Source organism: Bos taurus, chromosome 7, assembly GCF_002263795.3.
Source record: "Bos taurus isolate L1 Dominette 01449 registration number 42190680 breed Hereford chromosome 7, ARS-UCD2.0, whole genome shotgun sequence".
Taxonomy (NCBI): Eukaryota; Metazoa; Chordata; class Mammalia; order Artiodactyla; family Bovidae; genus Bos; species Bos taurus.
In genome coordinates, this window is record NC_037334.1 from 30386441 (window position 1) to 30399778 (window position 13338).

At 37.0% G+C, this 13338-nt stretch overlaps 1 protein-coding gene across 6 annotated transcripts in view; it reads left to right on the plus strand.

The window, feature by feature from the left end:
- The window catches only part of CEP120 (centrosomal protein 120), an 83709-nt gene that overhangs the window by 28616 nt on the left and 41755 nt on the right, over positions 1 to 13338 (plus strand). For all 6 annotated transcript variants that reach the window (XM_059888285.1, XM_059888284.1, XM_005209108.5 and 3 more), the window contains one exon: positions 7036 to 7184. In XM_059888285.1, coding sequence (XP_059744268.1) covers positions 7036 to 7184 — 149 coding nt within the window. The remainder of the gene's footprint in view (positions 1 to 7035; positions 7185 to 13338) is intronic.

Below are 13338 nucleotides of genomic sequence, written 5' to 3' on the forward strand. Positions count from 1 at the left end.
AGGACCTTATGTTATATATAGTAGTATGTATATATCAATCACAATCTCCTAATTTATCCTTCCCTGCTTCCCCCTTGGTAACTATAAATTTGTTTTCTACATCTGTGATACCATTTTTGTTCTGTGAATGGATGCGTTTGTACCATGTTTTAAAATTCCACATATAAGCAGTATCATATTTGTCTTTCTCTGACTTACTTCACTTAGTGTTACAATCTTTGGGTCCATCCATGTTGTTACAAATGGCATTATTTTGATCTTTTTATGACTGAGCAATATTCCATTGTATATATGCACCACATTTTTTTAAAACCATTCCTCTGTCAATGGACATTTAGGTTGCTTCCATGTGCTGGCTATTGTAAATAGTGCTGCAGTGAACATTGGGATGCATGTGTCTTTTCAAATTATGGTTTTTCTCTGGACATTTGACCAGGAATAGGATTGCCGGATCATATGGTAGCTCTTTTTAGTCCATTGGTTTATTTGTGTTTTTATTTCCGTTACTCTAAGAGACAGATTGAAAAAGATATTTCTGAAATTTCTGTTAAAGAGTGTTTTTCCTATGATTTCCTCTGAACGGTTTTATAGTATCTGGTCTTATATTTAGGTCCTTAACCCATTTTGAGTTTATTTTTGTGTCAATGTTAGAGAATGTTCTTATTTCATTCTCTTACAGATAGCTATCCAGTTTTCCCAACACCACTTACTGAAGGGACTTCTCTCCATTGTATATTCTTGTCTCTTTTGTTATAGATTAATCGACTTTAGGTGTGTGGGTTTATTTCTGGGTGTTCTCTCCTGTTCCATTGATCAGTATTTCTGTTTCTGTGCCAGTGCCATACTGTTTTGATTGCTATAGCTTTGTAGTATGGTCTGAAGTTGGAGCGCTTGATTCCTCCAGCTCCGTTTTTATTTCTCACAATTGTTTTGGCTCTTTGGGGTCTTTTGTGTCTCCATACAAATTAAAAAAATTTTTGTTCTACATCTGCAATAAATGCCTTTGGTAATTTGATGGGGATTGCATTGAATCTGTAGTTTGCCTTGAGTGGTATAGTCATTTTGAGAATATTGATTCTTCCAATCCAAGAATTTGATATCTGTTTTATGTTATCTTTAATTTCTTTCATAAGTATTTTATGGTTTTCTGAGTACAAGTCTTCTGCCTCCTTAGGTGGATTATTCTAGGTATTTTATTACTTTTGATATCATGGTAAGTAGAATTATTTCATTAATTTCTCTCTGATCTTTCATTGTTAATATATTGAAATGCAAGAGGTTCCTGTGCATTAATTTTGTATCTTGCAACTTTACTGAATCCATTTTTGTAGTTTTCTGGTTGCATCTTTAGGATTTTCTATATATAGTGTCATGTCATCTTCTAACAGTGATAGTTTTACTTCTTTTCCTATCTGGATTCCTTTTGTTCCTTTATCTTCTCTGACTGCCATGGCTAGGACTTCAAAAACTATGTTGAATAAAAGTGGTGATAGTGGATGTTCTTATCTTGTTCCTGATCTTGAGGGAATGCTTTCAGCTTTTCACTTTTATGAATGATGTTAGCTGTGGGTTTGTCATATATAGCCTTTATTATGTTGAGGTAAGTTCCCTCTTTGCCCACTTTCCAGAGAGTTTTTAATCATTAATGGGTGTTGAATTTTGTGAAAAGGGTTTTTTGTATCCCCTAATAGCATATGATTTTATAATAGTTATTTATTCTTATTTTGGGCTTTGCTGTGTCTTCATTGCTTCATGAGCTTTCTCTAGTGGTGAGCAGTACTGAAGAATCCTTGCATCTCTGCAATAAACTCCACTTGATCGAGCTGTGTGATCCTTTTAATATATTGTTGGATATAGTTCACTAGTATTTTGTTATTTGTATCTGTGTTCATCAGTGATATTTGCCTGTATTCCTCCTTGGGTTTATCCTGCCTGGGACTCTCTGAGCTTCCTGGTCTTGAGTGAGTGTTTTCTTTCTCATGTTAGGGAAGTTTTCAGGTATAATCTCTTCAGATATTTTCTTGGACCCTTTCTCTCTCTTCTCCTCTGAGACCCTATAATGTGAATGAAAGTCGCTCAGTCATGTTCATCTCTTTGCGACCCCATGGACTCTACAGTCTATGGGATTCTCCAGGCCAGAATACTGCTGTGGGTAGCCTTTCCGTTCTCCAGGGGATCTTCCCAACCCAGGGATCAAACCCTGGTCTTCTGCATTGCAGGCAGATTCTTTACCAGCTGAGCCAAACGGGAAGCCCAAGAATCCTGCAGCGGGTAGCCTATCCCTTCTCCACCAGATCTTCCTGACCCAGGAATTGAACCAGAGTCTCCTCCATTGCAGGTGGATTCTTTACCAACTGAGCTACCAGGGAAATAAATGTGAACATTGCTTTTAATGTACCATGAGTCTCTTTGACTGTCCTTATTTGTTTTCCTTTTTTTCCCTTTATTCTGCTCTGCAGCAGTATATCCACCATATGTCTTCCAGCTCAGTTATCTGTTCTTCTGCCTCATTTATCTTGCCATTGATTCCTGTAGTATATTTTTCTTTTCAGTTCTTGTAATGTTGATCTCTGTTTGTTCTTTAGGTCTTCTAGCTCTTTATTAAACATTTCTTGTATCTTCTCATTCTCTGCCTTCATTCTGTTTTTGAGGTCTTGGATCATCTTAACTGTCATTACTCTAAATTCTTTTTTGTGTAGATTGTGTATCTCCACTTTGTTGTTGTTCTTCTGGGGTTTTATATTTTTACTTGATCTGGGAGTTACTCTTCTGATGTCTCATTTTGTCTACTTTCTGTGATTGTGGTTTTTGTTCCACAGACTGCAGGGTTGTGAAAGTGAAGTAGTCATCATCGAATAGTCTTCTTGCTTCTGCTTTCTGACCCCTGGTGGATGAGGCCTAAGAGGCTTGTACAGGCTTCCTTGTGAGAGAGACTGGTTCCTGCTCACTTATGGGTGGGTTCCTGCTCACTTATGGGTGGACCTGGTTCTTGACCATCTGGTGGGCAGAGCCGTGTCAAGGGGTGTGTTTAGTGGGCAGCTGTGGGCTCAGAAAGACTTTAGGCAGCCTATTTGCTGATTGGTGGGGCTGTGTTCCTGCTATTGGTTTGACTTCAGGTATCCCAGCACTGGAGTCTACAGGCTATTGGTTGGGACCAGATCTTGGGGAGAAAATAGCACCTTCCAAAAGAGCTCACACCAATGAGTATTCCCCAGAATTACTGCCACCAGTGTTTTTGTCCCTGCAGTGAGCCATACCCAAGCCCTGCTTCTGCCAGAGACACTCTGATTCCAGCAGGTAGGTCTGGCCCAGGCTTTTATGAGATCACTGTTTTACCCTGGTTGTGATGTACAGGAGACTTTGTGTGCATTCTCCGAGAGTGGAGTTTTGTTCCCTTCAGTACTGTGAATTTCCTGTAATCAAACCCTGCTTGCTGAGTTCAAAGTCAGTTTGCTCTGAGGGCTCTTCCTGATACTGGACCTTCAGGCTGGGAAGCCTGACGTGGGGCTCAGAACTACCTCAGCAATATAATTATTTTCCAGTTTGTGAGTTGCCCATCTAGTGGGACTGGCATTTTGATTTTATTGCATTTGTGCCTCTCCTACCCTCTTGTGGCTTCTTTGTCTTTGGATGTAGGATATCTTTTTTGGTAGGTTCCAGTGTTGTTGTTTTTTGTTTGTTTGTTTTGCTTGTTTTTTGGTTAATGATTGTTCATCATTTAGTTGCAATTTTGATTTTTTTTGAGAAGTGAGCTTATGTACAATATTACTGTACCATCTTGTCTCCATGATGGTTAATTCTCTGTAAATGGTGTTTTAAATTTAAAATTCGACTTGTTTATTCTTGATCTGTAGGAAAGCAATTGGCTTTTGCATGTTTACCTTGTCTCCTGCACTATAGTTATTTATTATTAGTTCCAAGATTAGGGTTTTTTGGTTCAGGTTTTGGTTTTCCATAGATGGACATTCTACACTTACCTGCAAACAAAGGCAGTTTAGTGTCTTTCTTCCCAACCTGCATGACTTTGTTTCCTTTTCTTGTTTTACAGCAACAGCTAGGATTTCCAGAGTACTATTGAAAAGCAGAGTGAAAGGGGACATCCTTGCCTTCCTCTTGATTTTAGTGGGAAAGCCTCTCACCAATAAGTATGATGTTAGCTGTAGATTTTTATAGATGCTCTTTATCAAGGTAAGGAGGTTACTCCCTATTTCTAGCTTACAGATAGTGTTTTATCATGAGTAAGTGTTGGATTTTGTCAGATGGTTTTTTTGCATGTATTGATAAGATCACGTGAGTTTTCATCTTTAGTCTGTTGACATAGTGGGTTATATTCATGGCTTTTTGAATGTTGAACCAGCTTTGTTTACCTTGAATAAATCTCATTTCGTTGTGGTATGTAGTTCTTTTTATGTGTTCAGTTTGATTGTCTAATACTTGGTTGATAATTTTTACATCTTTGATCATGAAAGATGTAGGTCTGTTGTTTTCTTGTAATGTCTTTGCCTAGATTTCATATTAGGACAATGCTAGCCCCATATAATGAGTTAGAAAGTATTCTCTCTGCTTCTGACTTGTGAAAAAAAATTGTAGAGGATTGGTATAATTTCTTCCAGAAATTATGGTGAATGTTAGGTAGAATTCACTAGTGAACCCATCTGGATCTAGTACTTTCTGTTTTCTGAAGTTATTGATTCAGTTTCATTATATAGGCCTATTCAGGTTGTTTCTTCCTATGTGTGTTTTGGCAGATTGTTTTTAAAAAGAATTTTCTGTTTCATCTAGGTTATCAAATTTGTGGACATAGAGTTGTTTATAGTATTCTTTCATTAAACTGCTAATGTACATGAAATCTATAGTGATATCCCCTCTTTCATTTTTGATGATATTAAATTGGGTCCCCCACCCCCACCCCCCCACCCCCAGGCTGGCTACATTCTTACTGATCTGTTTCAAAGAGCCAGCTTGCTTTTGATTTTGTTAATTTTTTCCCCATTGATTCCTTGGTTTCAATTTCATTGATTTTGGTTCTAGTTTTTATTTCTCTTCTGCTCACTTTTAATTTTATTTGCTCCTATTTTCTTAAGATGAAAGCTTAGGTTATGGATTTTTTTTTTTTTTTTTGGTCTTTTAGTATGCCTTATAATTTTTTATTGAAAGATGGACCTGATATACTTCTAATGCAGTGAGTGGTAAGGGGGAGGAGAGCATTCTATTCAGAAGATCAGTTTCAGTCTTTTGGTGAAGATGTGTCCCCTGTACATTTTGGGCTTGTCTGACACTGGATTTTGGTTAGGCATCTTTGGCAGGAGTATCAAGATGCTCTCTTCTCATTGCATCTTATTGGTTGGTGCACTATTTGATTTAGTCTCATTACTGATGATGTTCACTTGATTATTTGATTAAGGTGGTGTGTGTCTGTGTTTTCCTTTGTAATTAATAAACATTTTGTGCGGAAGAGTTAGAAATTTAGAAAAATATTTATTCTTCCTGATACCTTCAATTTATTCACTTATTTATATTATCTAAATATGGACTTATAGTTTTCTCTTAGTTTAGTGGGTTATAATCTTTAACCATCATTATTTGTCAGAGACTTGAGCCTTAAGAACTCTTTTCATCATCTGTTTTTTAGTACATCAGTAATTCTTTGAGCTTTTTTTTTTTTTCTTTTTGCTGTAAGAAGATAGTCTAAGTTCATCCTATACTTTCCCTATCTCAGTCCTGGATTCAGCTATTTCTATAAGGAGCTCTGCTTTTTTTTAGAAAAGAATGATGTTTAGAAGTCTGGATTCGGCTGCTAGGTGTGCTAGTTGCTGTTGGGCTGTTGCCGTTCCCATGTATGTATACACGTGGATATATGTACTCAAACACATGTACATATACATATATACTTCTGTATATTTATTTGTCCATATATATATCTAACAACATATACTCACATTGACGTGTTCAGTCTTTTTACTCCTTCACAAGATTTATCCTAGTGTTTTCCATTTCTGATAATGAGACCCATCATAGTTAGTATTTTGACTTTAAGTACTTTATTAAAGTACTTGTCAGGTACTATGCTAAGTGCTGTATTTTATCTAATGTGATCTTCTCAACAGCAGTGTAAAAGATTTTCAGAAGAAAAGCTGGAGACTAAAGGACTGGTATAATTTCCCCATACAACCCACTGAATAGCAGAACTTGGGTTGGAACTTTGGTCTGTGTGACTGTGGTGGTTGTGCTCTTAACCATTCAGCTACTTTTAGCCAGTGCTGTCATAAGCATATTTCTTCAGGATTAATTCCTGAAGGTGTCAGGGTTTGCTGGTAAATAGGGTATGCATGTATAAAGTTTTGGTAAGCTCTGACTTGTTACCCTTTAAAAGGTTGAACTGGTCTGTGCCTACCAACATGGAGAGTGCTGACTTGCTGGCAGTCTCCCTAACACTGAATATTGTCTGTTACTTTAGTTTTATGTAGTTTCATTTTTCAACTTAATCAGTTGCAAAAACCCCTATCCCTCTGCCATCTCTTCATAGCGAAGCCTGTTGGCTTATATCTGTTCTTCTCAAAATTGTTTACTGTTTTCTGTTATTCTTAGAACACTGTCCAAATGTTTCAGCATGGTCTTCAAGAAGACTCTTTATGATGTGGCCTCTCTCCTCTTTCTGTACCTAAGTCCTTGTATTATGGTCCAGCATGCCACACCTGTTTCAGTTCTCTAACCACATCCTTTCTCTTGCCTCTTGAGTTTTTGTATATATTGTTCCTTCTCCCTAGAATACCTTTTCCTCTATGTAGTCACTTTGCTCTTTTCAGCCAGGTTTTGCTTATTTTTCAGTTCACAGTTTAGATTCATTTCCTTCAGGCAACCTGTGATGCCTTTCTTATGAGGTTTATTAAACTGAAGTCAAAGGAAACCTTACTGAGATATTAACTGTGTCTGTGAAAATGGCCAAGTAAATGAAAAAGTATAACCAGCTTACAAAATCTTATACTAGTTTATGGCAAACTACAATGTAGTTAATTGTGTTTTTTTCCCATAAAGTACCTGCCAGCCTGTCTGGACTTGACCCAAAGGACATCGTGGCAGTGCTGAATGAGGAGGGAGGCTACCATCAGATCGGACCAGCAGGGTACTGTACTGACTTCTTCATCATGTCAGTGACCATAGCATTCGCCACCCAGTTGGAGCAGGTGAGATTAGTGATTCACGAAGAATCTGAAAACATTTTATTTTTAAAATCTGTTTTTTAGGTATTGAAAAGACTTGTAAGTAGACTTAAAAAATAATTTAGAATAATGTTTTCTTTCACGTCAGAAAACATTTTTGTTTCAGGAAAAGAATGATGATCTTGGGATTATCAAGGGATGATCTTGGTAGTAAGAGAATAAATTAAATCTCTTAGAATTTAGAAGAAAGACCATGAGTAAACATTGTTTTACATTGTATTGTGTGACTGGTATGAAATGATTCCCCTCCCTCACCACCAAAAATTAAATTATTTACTTTTTGGAGAAATGTATAATGTTGGGAATATTGTCTCAATCATACCTTAATAGCTATCAGGTCTGGGATTAGATTTTACCCAATTTACAGACTAAGAAATTATTCCAAATGCTGCCAGAAGATAGTAGATTCTTAGATCAGAGATAAAGGAGTGTATTACTCTCAGCCCAGCAAATATGACTATCAGTGTATTTCTTTACAGTTTCTTCTACCCCAAGTGGTGGTTTCTTCACACTCATTGGGTATGTCACAGTTTAGGAACAGAGTTTAGGGAATGTACCACTTTTAGCATAAGCAGTCCTGGTCTTTGTCTGGGAAGATATGTTACAAGGTTATGAGTTGCACAGTAGTCAGGGCCTCAGAGTCTTGGTACACAGTAAGAATGTACCAACCAGGATGAATTCTGGCAGCGTTCAGGCTAATTTGTTAGTTTGTAAACAAAGTAATATCTAATCCCAGATATGTGGGGATGCTTAAGGCCCATGGCTGATTATCTCTTCCCATCAATGGCTCAGCCCAACAGTAGCTGTTATTTCCTGCCCTTTTCAGGATCAAGTGCAGTTTTTTTGACATTATGTTGATCTATAGTGTGTGAAATAAATTAATATTTAAAAAAAATAGAGACTATAACTTATGACTTTACATTTTTATCATACTATTCATTTTCTTAGAGGTATACATTTTCCAGATAATCCACATTCATAAGTGAAATATGAGTTAGTGACCACACTAAATCTTTGTAAGGTTTATCAGGTAAAGATTTTTCTTAGGAAATAATATTTAGCTTTGTCACACTGAATGCATGCCCACTGCACAAAGTACTTTTATATATGCATATTCTTTGAGCATTACTCTTTCTCTCCCAATTTGGTCCTGTCATTTTCTCATTAATACTTTGTATGTGCTTTTGTCTTTCTCCATCAATTTCCTTATTTTTTTTCTTCTCTTCATAAAACTCTGCTTGTTGATTGCCCTGTTTAATATACCTCACTGGTTGAGGAGAAAGCTAGCTACCTATTGTCTGTTCTTTAATCACATCAGAACACACATTAGATAATGAGCCTACTGTATTTTTATTATGTTATTAAACACTTGCAAAGTATTTAAAATTGCTACTTTGTTTTTAAAAATATTTTTTCAGCTTCCCTGGGAAGGCATAATTGTTAATATTTATCATTCACTTACTTTTGTTATGTTTTGTGAAATACTTTGCTAATGTTGGGTTTAATCATACCACAACTTTAGGAGGTTATTAGTTTTACTTTTGAGATAAGGAAACTAACTCTTGAGAAAGTTCTATAACTAGTAAATATACTTAGGAATTTCCAGCCATAGGGTCACTTTTCCACATTCTATTGTTGCCATATTTTCCCCCTCTGAAGGAGTTTTGGAGTAAGATCAATTTGAGCTGGAGTCTCATTTTCATACTTACTAGCTTCTTTAATTTAGGGAACTTACTTAACCTTTCTCAGGCTTGAATTTTCTTGGTTGTATGGTATTGATACTACCAGCTTTGTGGGTGTATGTGAGGAGTGAAATAAAACTAATATGCTTAACATGTAGTTTGTATGTGTGAAGCTATACATACATACATGTGCCATATGGTGAGAGCTAATCGACCTATTTGAATCTACCACTAAAACTAATTCAGTTCTTGGTAATACAAAGGAACTGATTAGGACAAATCACTCAGCTTAGTTAAAAATATAAAACAACCTTGTCTGGCAAGCTATTTGATATCTCTGATAAAAATGAAGCCAAATATGTACCTCCAAAGATTAAACAGAAAATTACCATAGAACTCTATAATTGCACTACTGGGTATATACCAAAAGAATTGAAAACAAGGTATTCAAATAAAAAATATTTGAATATTCATAGCAGCATTATTCACAATCCCAGAATATCACAGAAATAACACAGTGTCCATCATGGATGAATGGATTAATTATACGCACACATACACAATGGAATATTAATGGAATATTATTTAACTGTAAAGCAAATGAGGTACTGATACATGCTAAAACAAGGGTGAATGTTGGAGGCATGCTGAGCAACATAAGCCACATATAAAAGGCCACATACTGTATGATTCCATTTATAAAAAAGTGTCCAGAATAGGCAAACTCATGGAGACAAAAAGCAGATTTGTGATTTCCAGGGCGTGGAATGGGAGTGGCCGCTTAATGGTTCTGGTGTTTCTGTTTGGGGTGATGGAAAAGTTCTGGAACAAGGTAGTGGTGGTGGTTGCACAATATTGTGAATGTACCTAATGTTACTGAAAGGCACAGTATTTAATGGTTAAAATGTTAAATTTTCCGTTACATGTATTTTACAATAATTTTTTAAAACACAAAAAATTAAGTACAGTAATTTATTCATACCCTGATATTGCTTAGTATTACTTGTTTGCTTTTTTTTTTTTGGACTAGCCCAAGGATTTTTAAAAATAGCATTTTAGCTTTTTTCTTCTCAAGCTAGTCAAAGGCCATGTGATAAAACATCTAGCAATAAAGAAAGAAACATTTTTCAGATGCAGATAAGGGACTTAGAATACTGATACTGTAAAGTAGTAGAATGGAGGAGTGAGATTAGAGTAAGAATACTGGATGATAATAATCTTACCTCCTTTTTAAATAGTAAAATTAAGGGTGAAAAAAACAAAACAAAACTGTTTGTAAATCCAAGGGTGATAAAGGATTTTTAAAAGCATCTCTTCCCTTAATGGGAATTACTTAGAAGTAAGTGTACTATGAAATATAAAGGGGCTCTCTTTATTTCTTAAAAATTTTTGTTGCTTCCTGATTACAGAAGAAAGTAAAAGAAAATGAAAGTTTCTTTTAAGTAAACTCAGAAATAATCACCCATAAGGGCAGAATATTTTTTCCTCAGATATTTTCCCATTCATGTAACAGTTGACTGTGTGCTAGGTAGAATTGTAGAAATGAACATGTATTATTTCTTTTAATCCTTCAAATAACCATAAGAGAAGTGGAGCTGCAGAGTGATTAAGTACTTGTCTAGTCTCAAGGCAAGCCATTGGTGGAACCAAGGTTGAGGAGAGAACTCCAGAATTTGTTCTTTATAACTACAATATTAGTAGTTTTTGATTATGATTTTAGATTTGATTAATGATTAAAATCTAATCAATTAAACAAATACATTTAAAAGTAAGGGATTAAAGTAATAACATATATAATAATACAAAGGTTTGTGACATTGTACAAGAGGCAGTGATCCAAACCATCCCCAAGAAAAAGAAATGGAAAAAGGCCAAATGGTTGTCTGAGGAGGACTTACAAATAGCTATGAAAAGAAGAGAAGCGAAAGGCAAAGACGAAAAGGAAAGATACCCCCATTTAAATGCAGAGTTCCAAAGAATTGCAAGGAGAGCTAAGAAAGCCTTCCTCAGTGATCGCAGTGCAAAGAAATACAGGAAAACAGTAGAATGGGAAAGGTTAGAGATCTCATCAAGAAAATTAGAGATACCAAGGGAACTTTTTGTGCAAAGATGGGCAGAAAAAAGGACAGAAATGGTATGGGCCTAACAGAAGCAGAAGATATTAAGAGGTGGCAAGAATACACAGAACTATACAAAAAAGATCTTCACGACCCAGAAGTAGCGGAAGTAGATGTTCTTCTGGAATTCCCTTGCTTTCTCTATGATCCAACAGATACTGGGCAATTTGATCTCTGGTTCCTTTACCTTTTCTAAGTCCAGCTTGTACATCTGGTAGTTCTTGGGTCATGTACTGTTGAAGCCTAGCTTGAAGAATTTTGAGTACTACCTTGCTTCATGTGAAATGAATGCAGTTGTACGGTAGTTTGAACATTCCTTGGCATTGCTCTTCTTTGGGATTGGAATGAAAACTGACCTTTTCCAGTCCTGTGGCCACTGCTGAGTTTTCCAAATTGGTTGGCATGTAGAGTGCAGTACTTTCACAGTATTATCTTTTAGGATTTGAAATAGCTCAACTGGATTTCAATCACCTCCACTTGCTTGGTTTGTAGTAATGCTTCCTAAGGTCTACTTGACTTCACACCCCAGGATGTCTGGCTCTAGGTGAGTGAGCACGCCATCATGGTTATATGGGCCATTAGGACCATTTTTATCTTCTGTTAATTCTTGCCACCTCTTCTTAATCTCTTTTACTTCTGTTAGGTCCTTGCTGTTTCTGTCCTTTATTGTGCCCATCTTTGAATGAAATGTCCCCTTAGTTATCTTCCAGATTTTCAATCTATACCTCCATTCTTTTCCCAAGATCTTGGATCATCTTTAGTATCATTACTCTAAATTCTTTTTCACATAGATTGGCCATCTTCACTTCACTTAGTTACTGTTCTGGGGTCTTCTCTTGTTCCTTTGTCTGGGACAAGTTCTTCTGGTATATCATTTTTTCTTTCTGTGATTTCAGTTTCTCTTCCACAGGCTGTAGGATTGTAGTTCTTTTTTGCTTCTGCTTTCTGCCTGTGGTGGATGAAGCCAGCCCAAGGGGCTTGTGCAGGCCTCCTGGTAGGAAGGACTGGTCCCTGCCTATTGGCTGGTGGACCTGGGAGTCATCCTTTGGTGGGCAGGGCCATATTAAAGGCTGTGTTTAGTGGGCAGCTGTGGGCTCAGAAAGCCTTTATGCAGCCTATCTGCTAATTGGTGGGGCTGTGTCTTGCCCTGTTCATTGCTTGACTTGTTGCGTCCCAGCACTAGAGCCTACAGGCTGTTGGGTGGGGCCAGGTCTTGGTTAAAAAATGTGGCCATCAGGAGGGCTCATGCCAGTGGGTACTCCCCAGAAACACCACCACGAGTGTCTGTCCCTGCAGTGAGCCACGTCCTCCCCACCTGTCACACCTTCACAGGGCACTGCAACATCAGCAGCTAGGTCTGGCCCCGGATCTTGTGAGGTCCCTGCTTTTTCCTGTGTTCCTGGTGTGCATCCTCCAAGAGGGGAGTTCCTGTTTTCCCTCGTCTGTGGCTTTCCTGTGAGCAGACTTTGCTGGCCTTCAAAGCCAGCTTCTCGCAAGACCAGCCCTCCACACTGCGGAGCCTGATGTGGGGCTCAGAACTTTCACTCCTGTGGGAGAACTTTTGTGATATAATTGTTTTGTGGTTTGTGGGTTGCCCACCCAGGGGTATGGACTTTGATTTTATCGTGATTGTCCCTGTCCTACCCCCGTGTCGTGGCTTCTTTGTCTTTGGATGTAGGATATCTTTTTTTGGTATATTCCAGTGGTTTTTCTTCCTTTCTTTCCCCCCAGTGGTTGTTTAGCAGTTGTGATTTTGGTGGTTATTTTTTGAGAAGCGGTGAGCTCACATCCTTCTACTCCACCATCTCGTTCCACCCTCAGTAAACATTTCATTGGTGAAGGGCTCCATTTTCCCCCTGCAGTAGCTCTTTATAATGGGTGGAAGATAGCCTTTTGTAGCTATTAATTTATTATAAGTTTCCAAGTTTTGTAGGAATAACTAAAAAACCATTTTTTTTTCTTTCATCAAAAGCCCTGGACTGAGAATTCATAAGGAAAAGTTCAGTGTCAAATATTTTACTACTTCTTCTAAAATAATATTTATGGACTTTTCATGGACTAATTAAATGTGAACTCTAAAACAACATAAGTGTTATGTTATACAATATAAATGTATAAAAATATTTTAGTTTCATTTTGCTTGTCTAAGTAAACCTTTAAAAATTAAAACTAGTAACTTAGTAGCAGTTTGGCAGAGATTTAGAAATTTTGAGTTACTAATTTAAGGCCTGAAATAAAAATCATTTTAGCAAATGTTTTTGGAGTTTATCAGACATTTATAAGCATGGTTAGTGGTTTATAAAGTAATAATCTTTTTTT